At 41.4% G+C, this 16,637-nt stretch overlaps 1 protein-coding gene across 5 annotated transcripts in view; it reads right to left on the bottom strand.

Annotated features, from left to right (window-relative positions):
- Positions 1 to 6,156: 6,156 nt before the first annotated feature.
- The window catches only part of LOC110196196 (cytochrome P450 4F3-like), a 46,509-nt gene continuing 36,028 nt past the window's right edge, over positions 6,157 to 16,637 (bottom strand). For all 5 annotated transcript variants that reach the window (XM_078154048.1, XM_078154049.1, XM_020969325.1 and 2 more), the window contains 8 exons: positions 16,472 to 16,593; positions 10,501 to 10,771; positions 8,688 to 8,754; positions 8,273 to 8,402; positions 7,197 to 7,330; positions 6,989 to 7,053; positions 6,680 to 6,762; positions 6,157 to 6,479 (listed from right to left, as the gene is read on the bottom strand). In XM_078154048.1, the coding sequence (XP_078010174.1) occupies positions 6,269 to 6,479; positions 6,680 to 6,762; positions 6,989 to 7,053; positions 7,197 to 7,330; positions 8,273 to 8,402; positions 8,688 to 8,754; positions 10,501 to 10,771; positions 16,472 to 16,593 (1,083 nt within the window). In that variant the 3' untranslated portion in view covers positions 6,157 to 6,268. The remainder of the gene's footprint in view (positions 6,480 to 6,679; positions 6,763 to 6,988; positions 7,054 to 7,196; positions 7,331 to 8,272; positions 8,403 to 8,687; positions 8,755 to 10,500; positions 10,772 to 16,471; positions 16,594 to 16,637) is intronic.

Here is a 16,637-nt window from a genome sequence, read left to right as displayed (position 1 = left end):
TCTTTTCTTTCTTTTTAATATTGTCAATCTATTTTTAATAATCTTTTTTTAATGTTGAGTTTCAACTTTTCTCCCTCCCTCCAACTACTCACCCACACACTGAGAAGGCAAGCAATATTTTACCAATTATACATGAGAAATCATGCAAAACAAATTTCCGTGTTAGTGCTGTTAAAGAAAGCAAGAAAAACAAAGTGAGAAAATTATACTTCAACTTGCACTCAGAGTTAATCACTTCTCTTTCTGGAGGTGGATAGTGTTTTTCATCATGAGATTTTTGGAATTGTCTTGAATCATTGTACTGATCAGAGTATCAAAATTTTTCAGTTGATCATCATTACAATATTGCTGTTACTGTGTACAATGTTCTCTTAGTTCTGCTCACTTCACTTTGCATAAGTTCATCTAACTCTTCCTAGAATTTTCTTAAACTTTTTTCCATTATTTCTTGCAGCACAATGTTATTCCATCACAATCATATGCCATAGCTTGTTCAGCCACTCCCCAACTGATGGGTGCTCACTATTTTATAGCCCATTGGACATATTTCCAAATCATACCAGAATGGTTGGATCAGTTCACAATTCCACCAACACTACATTAGTGCACCTATTTTCCCACGTTTTCTCCAGCATTTGTCATTTCTGATAGGTGAGAGGTGGTACCACAGAATTCTTTTAATTTGTATATCTCTGATTAATAGTGATTTAGCGCATTTTTCTTATGACTATAGATAGCGTCGATTTCTTCTTCTGAAAACTGCCTGTTCATATCTTTTGAGTATTTATTTATTGGGGAATGGCTCTTATATTTTTAAATTTGGCTCAGTTCACTATATATTTGAGAAATATGACCCTTATCAGAGAAACTCCCTGAAAAAAATTTTGATATTACTTTTTTGTCTGATACCTTTTAGAAAGATATAATTTCCCTGACTGTCTCTTTTAATTAGGTCTCTTTTTGCTTTTGCTTTGTCTGAGATTACAATTGCTACCTTTGCCTGTTTTACTTCAGCTGAAACATAATAGATTCTTCTATAACCCTTATTTTTAACTCTGTGTGGGTGTGTGTCTTTTTGTTTCAATCATTTCACTTATAAATAACATATTGTCAGATTCTAGTTTCTAAACCATTCTGCTATCTACTTCCATTTTATGAGTGAGTTCATCCCATTCACATTCACATCCACACTTATGATTACTAACCATGCATTTCTCTCCACCTTATTGTTTTCTGTTTATCCTTCTGTCGTACTTTTTAAGGTATCACTCCTCAAAATCTGTTTTGTTTCTGACCATTGAATCCCTTAATCCAATCTGTCTTTTATATCCTAACTCTTGTCTCTTAACCCCTTCCCCTCTGATTTCCCTATTGGGTAAAATAAATTTCTCTACTTAACTGAGCATGCGTGTGTATGTGTGTGTGTGTGTGTGTGTGTGTGTGTGTGTGTGTGTGTGTGTGTGTGTGTGTGTGTGTGTTGTTCTTCCTTCTTTGAACCAATTCTGATTAGAGTGAGGTTCAAGCATTGCCCACCAACCCCACTACCCATTTTCCCCTCCACTGTAAAAGTCAGGTCAACAATCATTTACTGAGAGCCTACTATGTGTCACACCCTATGTAAAACTCTGGGGATACAAAGAAAATCTCCCTCTCAAAAATAATGAGAAAAATGAAGCTCAGAATGATTATTTATCCATGATTACATAGCTATTAAGAGCTAGAGGGAGTTTCTAACCCCATCATTTTGACTCTAAGTCCTGTAAACTATCCACTTTGCCAGGCTACCTCACTATGGATATATGCAGGAGTGTGCTATTAAATGTTTAACAAGTGGTTGTCAGGGAAAAAAATGTACGTGTTTAATCTGCTTTATTAACTTTTTTTCCATCAATTTCAGAAGTCTAGAGACAATCAACAAAACAACAAAACCCTGATTTGTAATCTTTGCCAATACCCAAGTTAAAAATGTATACAATGACAGAGAGACAGAGAACAGAGACAGAGAGAGAGGTGAGAGATTAGAGATGAGAGATGAGAGATGGCAGAGAGAGACAAAAAAGAGAGACAGAGATATATAATTGTTGAGAACTTCCCAGCCTGAGGGCTTGGCAAGATACAGAAGAGAAAACTGATTAATATTTTTATAGCTTCCCAAAAGCAAAGACAAAGAAAGCATATCTGGACCAGGCCTAGACAAAGCATGGTATTAGTATTGGTGGGGAAAGGTTTGTAAGCAAGCTAGGAGTCAGTTTCCCTTTCTCATTGTTTGTTCCCACATCAGGCAGAGGGTAAGAGCCAGAAAGAGAAAGTATTTAGCTCCCTAGTACCAGCACCTTGCCCTTTGAATTGCTAGACCGGGATAACCAGAAGTTGCAAACTTGGGTGACTGGAAAGACGGTGGTACTCTCAAAAGAAATAGGAAGTTAGGAGGAGGGATGAGTTGGAATTGGTAGTGAGATGCAATGTTGTGCCATGTTGAGTTTGAGATACCTACATGACATCCAGGTTGATATATATAGCAAGCAGTAGGTGATGCTGGATTGGAACTGAAAAGAAAGTTCGAAGGAAGTTGTAGTCAGGTGATCAAAGCAGGCAAGGAGTTCAACTAAGAGGAAAACGTTGGACACAAACACTGAGAAAACACAGATGATGAAGTCCCATTCTGTGACTTGGCAAAACCAAGGAGGACACACAATTTGGTGGATCTCTGTGCCTCTTAGAAACAAAGTCCTCCTCAGGATCTGCTACTTCTGGCCAAAAGCTTTGTCCTTTGTGCCTATCTGTGTATCCATGAGAACATGTGGCTCTCTTCAGAATCAGCCCTCCTCACATTCTGGACAGTCTTCCTGCCTTCCTGTACATTTGGAGGCAGATGCCAGATTCTTTATCAATTCTCTGAGACTCCAACATAGAATAGAAAGATCAGGGAGAGTGAGGAATCCTTGCTACTATTCCTGAATGTGTCACTATCTGCATCTTCTTGAGCAAGGCCATTTCCCTCACTGGGCCACAGGTTCCTCCCTTATCAAATGAGGAAGTTGGATTAGATAATCCCAAAAGTCTATTCCAGTTCTATAGCTATGATCCTATCTTTGCGGTCTTTTTATCAGAGGAAACAGTGAGGTGGTACAGTGGATATACCACTGGGCCTGGAGTCAGGAGGACATGAATTCAGATCTATCTTTGGATACTTATTAGCTGTCTGACCTTGGTTAGGTAAGTCATTTAACTTCTATTTGCAATTTCTTCAATTACAAAATAAGGATATCAATAGCTTCAACCTCCCAGGGTGCCAGCAGCCAGCGTGAATGTACCACAGAGCAGTGAAAGAAAAAGGGGAAGGGAAACTGGAGAAAGAAAGCTGGGCTAGGTGAGTCTGAGACTGATGCTCATAAGACTGGTTTATTTTCAGGAGTTACAATTATACAGAAAACAGCTTTGTACCATGAGAAATGATCTACAAGTGCTAATTAATAACATAAACAATCTAAGCAGCTAAAGATCCTCATTATCTCATGAGAAAATAGTTTCAATGCCAAATTTCGTATCTATTGTTTTCCTGCCCAGTTCTTAGTATTGTCTACTCGAGTCAGCCACCTAGTCTCAAGGCTGGGCATGAGTAAGAACTTAGAACCAACAAACCATAACAAACAGAGCTAGGGCAAGAGTCATGGGAGTGTTTATCCTGAGGCAAGCCTCTATAAGTACTGACCCCTAAAGTCTATAAGGACTTAGAGATTTTCCATAAGGACTCAGCCTCCCATACCAGGGTAATTGTAAGGATAAAATTCAATAATATTTGTAAATCACTTGGCACTTTGCAGGTGCTTAATAAATACTTGTTCCCTATCTCTTTCCCTTCCAGGTCCATGTGGTCATGTGACTCTAAACTGACACCCTCGACTCCCAAATCACCACCACTAAAGCTTTTTTCTCTGCTGTTCTGTTCCTATTGAATCTTGGGCCCCTGAGACCTATGCTTTCAAGACTAGGCTATTTTGTGATTCTCAAAATGTCAACTAATGTAAGACATTTACTAAAATCTAGTGCTGATGGGGTAATAGAAGAGGCCAGTCTTCCTGACTCCATATTTTTTGACTGAGAAACAGCAGAGGGTTGCCCACAGATAACACTGGAAAAGTAGATCCAAGAAATTCCCAACCTAGAAGGAATTGAAAGAAGGATGTTACACTTACATTGAGTCAACAATGCCCTAAAAACCAATCTAGCTAGCAATGTAACATGGCCCCAGAGACACCTGGATTGATGACTTAACAGGATCTCTCAAGAACATGACAACAGAAACAAACATGTGACCACACTCTGTGTATATGCAGAGTGGGGCTATATGCTCACTGTAGCCATACATCCTTAGTTTACATGTTGGAGTTCCTGAATCCTCAAAGAGGTTTTTGACTCCTCTGTGTTCTTGGTGTTCAGAGACAATATGATGGGTAGATATGTCTTTGTAGAGCTTGAAACTCTGTATACATGTGACAGGGACTGAACCTATGATTTCCCTGGGGTAGAGGGCTCCTAATGAGGAACTTCTTCTGCCAATGCAGGTCATCAGTTTCTTTACACCTTGTACTCTAAAGAGCTGATTAGTGACTCTGTGCAGTAAAGTGCCTTGCCCATGGTCAGACAGACAGAATGCGTCAGAGACAGGACTCAGACCCAGGTTGTCCTGTCTCTGAGATCAGCTTTCACTCCCCTATATCATGATACCTCTTTGTATAACTGCGTCGTCATCATTAACATCAGCAGCAGCAGCATCAAGTGTGGTGGCTAGAAAACTGCCTTGGAATCAGGAAGACCTGAGTTCAAATTATGCCTTTCACATATACTAGGTAAATCACTAAACCTCTCAGACAACTCTACAGCAGCAAGTTGCAGAACAGTTAGTTGCCTTTCTGCTTTAGTAGGAATTCCCTATTTCAGAGATGTCAGGTCCACAGCCTATGGGATGCATGTGGCTCACAACATTCCCGAGTGTCGTCTGAATCAGACTAAAATATGACTGAGAAATATTTAACAGAATAAACAATATACGATAAAACAGATAATACTGCATTTTAAACCCGTCAAAATGTGGCCTTAGAGATTCTTATGTAGACATCCATTTCTATTTGGGTTTGATACTATTGCCTCATACCAGCAGTCCACATGCCCACTCTGCCAAAAGGGTTCTATTGGGCAGATCTATTGTCATGGGATCCTTGGTTCTAGAGACACTTTCCAACATTAAAAATACTTTAAACAAAATTAAGCAATATTAAACAACATTAAACATATGTTAGCACTTCAAACACTTAGGATATACAGTCATGGGATCAGAAATTTACCCTGGAAGGGATCTTAGAGGCCATTAAGTCCTGTCCTCTCATTTAACAGATGAGGAAACTGAGGCCCAGAGAAGCTAATTGACCTTTCTGGGGTCACACAATTAGTAAGAATATGAGGTAGGATTTGAACTCAGGTTTTGCTGGTTCCAAACCTAGCACTCTGCCCATCCTGGCCCATGCTGCTGCAGAACATCAAATCTCAGGGATGTCATGTTGGAGTCAGAGTATACATAGGATTTAAAAATAGGAGCAGTTGTTCCCCAGAGGCTGGTCTGGTCTGCAGTTGCCCATTATTTTGTAGTCCTGTGTAAGATGCTGCTGTCAGGTATTGTGGAATACATTGGCTCTGGGATATATGGAAGTAGGTTTGCATGTGGATTATTGGTGGCAGTGAGAACACTAAGATGTAAGGCACAGAATCAGAGTGAGGTTGAGAGAAGTAGCTATGTGTAAGGGAGGGGTACAGTGGAAAGGAATCAGAGGACATCCATTCTAATCCTGCTTCTGGTGCTTAATTGTGTGTGACTTGACCAAGTCTCTTCATCTCCCTAATCCTCAGTTTAGCTTGGGAAGTTCATTTTAGCTCTACACCTGTTATCCTATGACCTCTTCCTCTGACTGGATGGGAATCTGGGAAATGGGATGTTAAATGACCCCAGGGACCTGGTAGAGGCTGAGCTGTAAGTACCTTCCAGCCCTCTCTTTTTTCCTTCCAGAGCCTGGGGCTAGAAACACAGAACCCTGGCTTCTCTCTCTTGGCCCTAGTCCTCTAGTTCTCTAGGCAAAGAGACACAAAGTGAAAGCCAATATATTCCATGTTGAAATGTTTTTATTTAGAAGAATTACAATCAAGGTAAGGGTGGGTGGATGGGCAGGTAGAAAGCAGGCATTCATGTTCCAAAGCAGAAGGATACATCCAGCCATCATTCCTGAGGGGCTTCTGAGAGGTGTGCCTCAGGGCTGGAAGGACCCAAAAGTGGCTCCACCTTCAGGCACAGACCGCTTTCTGCTCTGAGAATAATTTCTGGCTTTCTTCGCACTGGGTCTTTATCAGGGAGGACTCGGAACCTCAGTAAGGTGAGGGCTAACACAACCTTCATCTCAGACATGGCGAAGTTCTGGCCAATGCAGTTCCTGCTCAAGGAAGGAGGGGCTGACAATTCCCAGACCTTGACCCCAGGCTGTTTCTAGGGTCCTCCCATACTGAGATGGGCCTCCCACTCCTTTGATGGGGACATGGGAACAGGGCCTTTGCTGGGCACAGCTCCCCACACTGATCTGGAGGAGGTATAAACATCACCTGGGGAAATCAAGTGGGGAAAGTATGGACTTACCTGGGTCCAGCTGAGAAGGGTATAAAGGCCAGGGGTGAAATCTTTTGGGACTTGCTGATGTCAAAGCGATATGGGTCAAAAACCTGGGGTGTTGACAGGGTCTTTTTCACCCTAGGCATACACTCACCCTCTTGTCCGATTCTCTTCAGTATAGCTAGCCATCTCCAGGGGTAATCAAAGCTGCCCTCTCCTGCCTTCAGGCCTCCCATGGCTTGGCTTAGAGTGGAGCCCCACTCCCATACCCATCAATGTCCCAGTTCTCCAGCACTGACTAGTCCAGGGGTGCTTCTGTGGAGGGTTGACAGATACCTCAGGGTTGGGCCACACAGCAGGGTTATAGTGAGTTCCAAAGATGCTGACCAGGCAAATGTTTCCTGTTGGCCAGAATAGGAGAGAGCCTAATGTAGCTTGTAAACTCTACCAATCGATAAGTTGTACCAACCTCCCAAATGGGCCCTAACCATAAGACTTCTTAACCCCTTCCCCTTGCCCTGGTGTGAGCCCTTGGCAAGTGAACCTTTAGGAATGATTCGCCCATCAGGCAGCTGGATGTCCTTGGTGCAGCAGCGGGAGACCATGCCAACTGGGGGGTGCAACCGGAGGCTCTCCTTGATGCACATGGTCAGGAAGGGCATCTGGGCCAGATCATCCCTAGAGACAGGAACCCTGTGAGCTCCAGCATAGTGGAGATGGGGAGAAGCTCCTCCATCCCAAGGCAGGGCAGAGGGCACAATGTTAACATCTAAAACCTGGAAAATCAGAAGTTGAGGGACAGGCAGTCTATGGGGACCCTGATACTCAGTGACCACGAAGCCCTGGATGTCAAAAATTATGTGAAGGAGGTGGCAAAATGCTGAGTGTTGACCTTGAGAGCCAGAGGTCAGAGGGCTCTTACATTCAAACTTTGGAGAATACTAATGGGACCATGGCTGACTAAGAGAAAATTTGGGGAGGGGAAAGACAGTACTCAAAGGTGGGTCATGGATGTAGAAGTAGCCCAGGGTTTGAGGCCTGAGTCCTAGCTGGGGAAAGTTAACCAGAAACCCAACAGAAGCCTCAGGAACCTACATGACTAGGAGAGAACACTGGGCTATAGCCAGATGGAGCAACAGTCTGGCCTCTGTTCCTAGGGGTTTACCCCTGGAGTGGAGTGAAGTGCAAATGAGATCATGGATGCAAAAAACTTTGCAGACCTTAAAATGCAACATAAATTTTGAGTATTTTTTTTATTGTGAGCCTGCAGTCATGGGCGTGGCTTCATTCCCTGAGCCTTATACTATAGTCTTGCTGAATTCAAGCAATGTTTATAGAACAATACAGGGGTGTGCTGGGAAATATTGAACAGCTAGGCTGGGAGGGAGGGAAATATATGGACACATACTCTTTTAAGTTTATTCTGCATCAGGAACCCTTTCTCCCTCACCTTCTTAAGTCTAGACAGTCAACAAAACAAGAAACCGAGCCCTGATGTGTGATTTCTGACACTGGAAATTTAATAATGAGCTCTTCCAAAGCAGTCATAGCTGGTTCCAGCACACTCATGGTTCCCCCTCCCCACTCAGGGTTCCCTTCTTTCTGTCAGCCCACACTGACCATTCAATCTCCTCGGGTTGCCGACCTCTCAGGAGCTCTTGTATCTCCTGGCGACAGTGGTCCTGGTGCTCCTGATGCTGGGCCAGGTTGTAGAGGACCCAGGAGATGCCACTTGCAGTTGTATCATGGCCTAGGGAGTGGGAAAGAGAAGAAGGAAGAACATTCCAGAGAAGCCATAGGAGACAAGACCAGAGCTCATCACCTGTCAGGGAAAAGAATATCCCCATCTCTCCAGCATTAGACTCTGCTTTAGGTCTTGAACCTATGGCATGCGATTGGTGAAACACCTTCCAAGTTAACCTTCACTCAAGCAAGGATCAGTGCGACCGATAGCAACGGCAAGAGGTAAATGGAAAACCCCAACTCTTTCCCAAGGACCCTCTGCCCTGCCCCTTCTGTCCCATTTGAAGCTCACCTCCAAACATGAAAGTGTCAGCTTCTGCCTGGATGTCCTTGTCTGACAGAGCCTTTCCATCTTCATCCTAGAACAGGCCCCTGTTGATGAGTTCTTGCTCCCTTCCCTTCCAATGAGAGATTCTACTTAGATATTCTAAGGCAGAAATCTCCAACCCCTTCAACCTAGAACCACCCCCTTAGGTGGCACAGTGGAAGATCACGGAACTTGGAAGTCAGGAAGACTGAGCTCAAATCTAACCTCAGACACTAGCCCTATGACTTTGGGCAAATCACTTGTCCTCTCTAAATATCAGTTTCCTCCTCTATGAAATAGTGTTAATAGCTAACAGAGTTATTGCAAATATCAAATAAGTTACTTATAAAGTGCATATTGCCACAGAAGAACCCTTTGACAAACCTAAAACTAGTCTCCATAATTCCAGTGGAACTTAGAACCAACCCTACACCCACAAAGATCTTTTGATGTATCTAGAATCTCAGAACCTCCCAGAAGAAAATACATAAAACCACTGACATGCAATCACAGAATCCTAGAATCTGAAGAGACTCTTACAAAGTGTAAATATTCTCTGTTTTTAGAGACCCTCCAAATCTTTTGGGTCTTTCTTGCATATTTAATATCCCTTGATAAATCTAGAAATTATCATAGATATTCTAAGGTATATCTATCATACCTAGAAATAGCCTCAGGAACCCTCCTCTCCCTCCTCCACAAAGCTTCTCTCTCCCTTTTTCCTCTCTCTCTCTCTCTCTCTCTCTGTCTCTATTCCTCCCTCTTTCTTCTCTCTCCTTCTGTCCTTCCTTCCCTCTCCTTTCATTTCTCCTCCCTCTTTCTCATATATACTTATTTCTATCTTTATCAATCACATTTATCTGTATCTATCAACCTACCCACTTCACCAGAAATTCTTCTCATATATGGAGAACCAAAATAGAGATACCTTTGGATAAATCTAGACTGCGTAAAAGTATTCTGGCACATCTAGAATCACAGAGTTACTTTTGAATATTTTTAGAATCCTAGTGATTTCCCTACATACCTTATTGTTGTTACTGTTTAGTTGCTTCAGGAGTATTTGACTCTTCATGACTCCTTTGGGTATTCTGACAAAAGATACTACAGTGGCTTGACGTTTCCTTCTTCAGTTCATTTTATGTATGAGAAAACTGAGGCAAACAGTTAAGTGACTTGCCCAGGGTCCCATAAATCTAAGGCCAGATTAGAACTCAGGAAAATGAATCTTCCTGACTCCAGGTACTCTATCCACTGTGCCAGCTAGCTGCCTTCTTATATACCTAGATACATCCAGAACCAGCCACAGTAATATTTTTAACTTCATCTAGGATTGGGGAAATTCTCTTTATATACCTAGAACCAGAGAGATTTCTTCATTGTTATTAGAATTAGTCATAGAAATGCATTTAAATATATGTAAAACCTCATAGATTCTCCTACTATACCAAAACCAGTGAGGGGTAGCTATTCCACTCTAGCATCCAGAGGGATAATACATCCTTTCCCTAGAAACTCAGTGTTCTATATGATTACACAAAACTTTGGGTTCCCTATGGAAAGATAGCTTTTGAAGAGGATGGAGACAGTAAGGTGGGGTTCTCTTATTGGTCAAGGCTGCACCCATTCCCTATTGCATTTTAACTTTGATACCTGAGGCTCTCCTTACACTCCTCTGACACTCCCTTCTACCTAAGTCCTTCATGTCCCTTACATATTCTCTCCCTATCTTCTTTAGGGCCTCCACACTGCTGACATCTCTCTTCTCCCATGCCCCCCCTCCAACCTCGATACTCACTTTAGCCAGTAGGAGAACATCTATGAAGTCAACGGTCTTACTTTTGGCCTTGTCCCTGAGGAAGGCCTCAGACCCCTGTTGGGCGAGGATACGCCGTCGGTCCCGTACCACAGCATTTGAGAAATCGTGCACCAGACGGCAGGCACGGGAGAAATGCCTTCCCTGGCTGGTGAGATAGTACAGGGCATCCCAGTATAGAAGTGGCTGCATGTGACGCTTTACCACAAGGGAACTCAACTCCAGGATAGCTGAAATGTAGGCACTTGGTTTCCTGATGAAAGCATGGGGCCCAGGGTCAGGGGTCAGGTTCAGCAGGGAGAGAACCCTGACCCCTCAGACTCTACATAGCCCAGAACAATTTCTATAATTTCTTTCCAAACAAGTTCACAACCTCCCCCCACCCCACCATGAGAAGAGAATGGAAACGGGCTTCTCCAAGGTCTAGTTGATCTTGTGCCTAGGGAGAAAAGAGAGGAGTCTGGCTTCCAAGGCCAGGAGCCAAGTGGAATGACTGACAACTTGGGCTAACACACCAGGATGAAAGTGTCACAGTAGTCTTGAGCATCACCCTGGACTGCATTCAATACATAAAAGCTGGAAGAAACAGCTGTTGGGGGCTGAAGGCTAACACAATAACCCTGCCTGGGCAGAACCTGATAGTGCTGGAGAGAACAGGAGACAAGTGGGAGTTCAGCCAGGTGGACCAATACAACCATGGGGAACAGTTAGCCCTTTGTGGATCCCTTTGTGGGTGTGTTCTTCCAAGAGGGACAACGGAGTACTTGACCAGGCTGATGAGCTGCCTGAGGTCTCAGTCATGTCCTCAAAAGGCTTCTATAGTCTGTATCCCAAATCAGCTTCTGAGTACATTCCTCTCTCCTAGGGTATCTCTATGTGAGATGTTAGGGGACCTTTCCAACTGGAAGTCATAGAATCAGAAGACTGGGATTCAAATCCCACCTCTGACATTTCCTGACTATGTGACCTTGGGGAAGTCATTTAATCTCCCCCCTTCAGCTTCCTCATATATAAAAAGGTTTTACAGTTTCATGTACAATTATCTTTTTTTCTGTTCTGCTATGTTAGGGAAATGCTTGCTTTATTCCTTAAGATTGGGGGGGAAAAAGTAGGCTGGATTATATGACCTCTGAGGTCCCTTCCTGCTCTTCCTCTATGATCAGGATTTTACATTCCTCCTTGAAAAATCTACATAATCAATGCAAGATAATAGAGAAATGGACAAAGGAGCAGATATTTACGTGAATGATCAATGTAAAATAATCACCAGTCTCAGTAGGCTAAAAGACCCTACATGCTGTTTCAGCCAGCAAAATCCTTACTAAGTGGAGAGACAGGGCAGCCAGAGGTAAAGACAATTTTGAATATGGACAGTAGGAGATGATTAGTGTTATCTTTTCACATGGAGAAAAGTGGTAGAGGAAAAACTGAATTTACAGGAAGCTTGGAAAGAAATCCATTTTGAACAGATCATCTCAAGGAAACTTAAAATGTGACAACAGATTAAAAAATAGGAAAGATCCCTCAAGCTTTATATAGAATAGTTTTCTCTATCAGTGATAGAACCACTCTATCTTGACATCACATTTAAACCTCACAATCTCTGGCATGTTGAATGAAGAAGTAAATCTAGAGCAGAGATTATTAACCTCATTTGTATCGTGGACCCTCTCTGGCAGTATGGTGAAGACTATGGACTCTTTTTCAGAATTATGCGTGTTGTCAATGTAACAGCGCTTTGGTGAATGCCCAGATCACCAATGATATGAACCCCCATATAGTAAACCATCCATAAGGATATCTTCTCCCAGAAGCAGGCCCCTGGCTTCTCCCGCATGGGTGCCTTTTCATAGGAGGTCTGGATCTGCTTCTGAAGGAAAATAGCCTGAAATGGCCTGACGCGTGGGTGGGACCAGCCTCCACCTCAGACCATCATGCATCAGAGCCCCATGACACCTACATTCATAACTGAAGGAAGTGCTAAATTTCAGGTGGAGGTTAATGAAAACAAAAATATATTTCCCATGCAAATTTACATATTCCTTGAAAACTAGCCATAATCCTCTTAGGCTTATCCTTGGAGGAGTGGAGGAAAACAGTCTGTGGACCCCAAGTTAAGAACCCCACATCTAGAGAAAGCCCCTCTTCCAATATGCTAAATGGACACCCTATGGAATGGATGTATGAGGATGCAAACAAGAAAGTAGAATTGCCCAGGATAAGACATGGGTGAGTTACAATCTGCACCATACAAGAGAGGACCATATTGAATTCACAGATCTATTAAAATGTCCAATTGGATGGCACATTAGGGCTTACAAATCACTTAGCTCATAGTAATCCTGGGAAGGAGGAAGTTCAAATATTATCATCTTCTTTTTGCAGATGAAGAAACTGAGACACAGAGAGGTGAAATGATTTGCCTTAGGTCACACACACGGAGTCAGACTTGAATTCAGATCTTCTCTCTTAGACTAGACCTTCTTCCACTACCCCATACTGTTTCAATATGGATTGGTGGGACCCACCTGGTAGTGGTAGGGGAATTCCGTCTTGTTCCCATTCAAGACCTCTGAGTGCCTGTTGCCCTGCACAGGATCCCCAATCATTATGGCTCAGTCTCTGCTACTTGATACTATAAACCCCTGAGGCTGACTTGTATTCCTTCCAAGATCTGTACTTACTGACTATACTGATCCCTCTAACTCTGTTCTCCTAGTAAGTCAGTACCTTGATCTGTTACTCCCAAGTCATAGCAACTGCCTTCCTACCTGTACTTCCTCCTATGAAGCCTACTCTAGTCACCTAAGTAACTTGCTCTGAGGTTCTGTCAGTCATTGGAACCCTGATCTGTCTTTTCCCACCACCTTGCAAGCCTCTGTTAGTCCACCATGTGTCCAGGGCACCAGAAGAATGGGAGGAACAAGTCAGGTCACCAAGTGTTTATTAAGTACTTACTATGTGCTAGATATTGTACTAGACATTGGAGGAACAAAGAAAAGCACAGCTATAAAGTGGCAGAAATGGAGAGAAGAGTATTGAAAAGAGATGAAAATGAGGGAGACATGGAAAAGCAGAAAGATCTATAGGAAGAGATGAGAACAAATAACCCATGAACCTAATTTCCTACTTCATAACTTCCCAGAGATCTTCAGTGGCTACAGCCAATGCCATAGTTACGTATCTGTAGTATGTCAAGGCTGGAGCCATCTAACATGTAAAGAGTTTATGATATATAGGAGTGCTGATGAATTATTTGGATTTACTTTATATCCTGCCATTTTGCTAAAATGAATGATTCTTTCAACTAACTTTTTAGTTGAGTCTTAGGATTTTCCAAGAACATCATCATATCATCTGCAAAAAGAGATAGTTTTATCATCTCATTCCCTATTCTGATTCCTACAATTTCTTTTTCTTCTCTTATTGGTATTGCTAGGACTTCCAATGTAATATTGAATAATATTGGTGACAATGAGAAGCCTTGTTTGACACCTGATCTTACTGCAAAGGCTTCCAGTTTATTCCCATTACAAACAATACTTGCTGCTGGTTTTAGATGAATGGTTTAAAGAAATTTAAAGAAAAATTCATTTATACCAATACTTTCAAGTGTTTTTGATAGAAATGAGTTTTGAATTTTATCAAAGGCTTTTTCTGCATCTATTGATGTAATTGTATGATTTTTAAACTTTTATTATTGATGTGATCAATTATGTTAATAGTTTTCCTTTTGTTAAACCATTCCTGCATTCTGGTATAAATCTAACCTGATCATAATACATAATCTTTGTAGTATATTGTTACACTCTTTTGGCTAGTGTTTTATTTAGGATTTTTGCATCCATATTCCTTAATGAAACTGGTCTACAATTTTCATTTTCTATTTTTTACTCTTCCTGGTTTAGGCATCAGTATCATATTTATTTCATAAAAGGAGTTTTTAGAATCTCTTCTTTACCTATCATTTTAAATAAATTATTTAATATTGGAATTAGTTGATCTTTAAATATTTGATAAAATTCACTTGTAAATCCATCAGGTCCTGGTGCTTTTCTCTCAGGAAACTCATTTATGGCCTGCTCAATTTCTTTTTCTAAAATATACCTATTTAGATATTCTATTTCCTTTTCTGTTAATATAGGCAATTTATATTTTTGTGAATATTCTTCCATTTCACATAAATTGTTAAATTTATTGGCACAAATTTGGCAAAATGATTCCTTATAATTGCTTTAATTTCATCTTCATTGGTGATATAGTCATCCTTTTTCCTATTTTATATTAATGATTTGTTTTCTTCTCTTTTTTCAAAATCAAATTAACCTATTGTTTATATACTTTGTTTTTTCAAAAAAACAACTCCTAGATTTATTTACTATTTCATTGGGTTTTTTACTACCAATTTTATTAATCTCATCTTTATTTTTAAAATTTCCAACTTAGTGTTCAATTGGGGATTTTTAATTTGTTCTCTTTCTATCTTTTTTTTAAATTGAATACCCAATTTATTAATCTGCTCTTCCTCTACGGTGGGAAGGAAGTAAAAAAAGAAATTTACATGACAATTTTGTTGTATACTTGAAAAGAATAGCAAGTTATGCCTGGTAGATTTGCAGTTTCATGTAAAATCATCTTTTTATTGTACTATTTTATGGGATTGCTTGTTTTATTTCATAAATTAAAAATAAAAAATTTTAAAATAACCTGAATAGATGGTATTGAAATGACTACAATGACTTACAATGACGGATCTCAGGAGGTGTCCATGACAAGATATCTTACCCTGAGGAGGAAGAGACAATGACAGAAAATAGAAGAGGCACATTTGTGGATGACATTGTTAGGAGAAAGAGAGTAAACCAAAGGGTCTCTCCTGGTTCCATTTTTACAAATGAACACTGCTGACCCCATCCAGAGAAATTAAATGCAGCATCTTCCCAGCCAGGTAATGGCCTGAACCTGGCTTGATGTACTCCCTAACTCGTGACTGCCAAGAGTCATATCTGCTGCTGTAGGGTACAAACCCAGGGGCAGTCTACACAAGGGAATAATCCGACCTGGTGAAGTCTCTATTAGTCATGCCAGAACTTTCCTTACAGGCCTATTATATTTTTGCAAAGTCTCCTCCAGGCTTTCCCTCTTTTGCTGCCTTTGGAGAAATAAACTTATCCTCATTCAAGATATAGACATAGATAGGGACATAGACATAGACATAGACACAGATGTGGATGTAGATATTGATTATAGAGATTTAGATGATATATAGATACAAAGGGTATAGATATAGACATAAATGCACATATATGTATGTGTGTATATATATACACATACATACATACATATATATATATACACATACATACATGCACACACATATATATACATATATATATATATACATATGTGTGTGTATATATATATATATACATATATATACACATATGTATGTATGTATGTATGTATGGTTGAAGCTCCCCAGGTTCCCCCAGGACTCATACCCAGGCCCTTCTCCAAGGCTACCAGCAGCTCCCAGAGTTCTCAGAGGGACATCATAGATATTGGATCACAGATTTAGAAATAGAAGGGACCTCAGAGGTCATGTAGCCCAACTCTCTCATTATATAGATGAGAAAACTGAGTCCCAGAGAAGTTAAACCACTTGCCTAAGGACATACTAGCAGTAAATAAAAGAACTGAGGTTAGACCCATGTCAACTGACTCCACTTCCCATGGCCCTACCCTGCCTATCATTCCCAGGCAGTCATGTATGTGGCCCCCAGTTTCCACATTAGCTTGAAGTTGCTCTTGCTTCCCAATCCTTCCAGATTCTGTCCTCAACACTGCACATCCCCTCTGCCCTGGAGTCCTCCCTTCCCACATTCCCCCAGGCAGCCAGTTCCTCAACTGTAGGTCCTGAGTGCCCAAAGCCAAGGGCTAGGCTGAGACTCACTCCTGGCAGTTGCTGTTGTGGCTGAAGATGCATTTCTGCAGGCTATCCAGGGTCATGAGGCTGATGTGTTCAAACATGTCCAGATAATTGCCACCCTCAGCACATAGGTGCCTCCATTTTGCCTGACAGAGAGTGATGGAGGCAGAGAGAGAGAGAGAGAGAGAGA

The sequence above is a fragment of the Phascolarctos cinereus genome, unplaced genomic scaffold (genome assembly GCF_003287225.1).
Source record: "Phascolarctos cinereus isolate Bilbo 61053 unplaced genomic scaffold, phaCin_HiC Scaffold_4;HRSCAF=312, whole genome shotgun sequence".
NCBI lineage: Eukaryota > Metazoa > Chordata > Mammalia > Diprotodontia > Phascolarctidae > Phascolarctos > Phascolarctos cinereus.
This window is presented reverse-complemented; position numbering and strand designations above follow the sequence as displayed.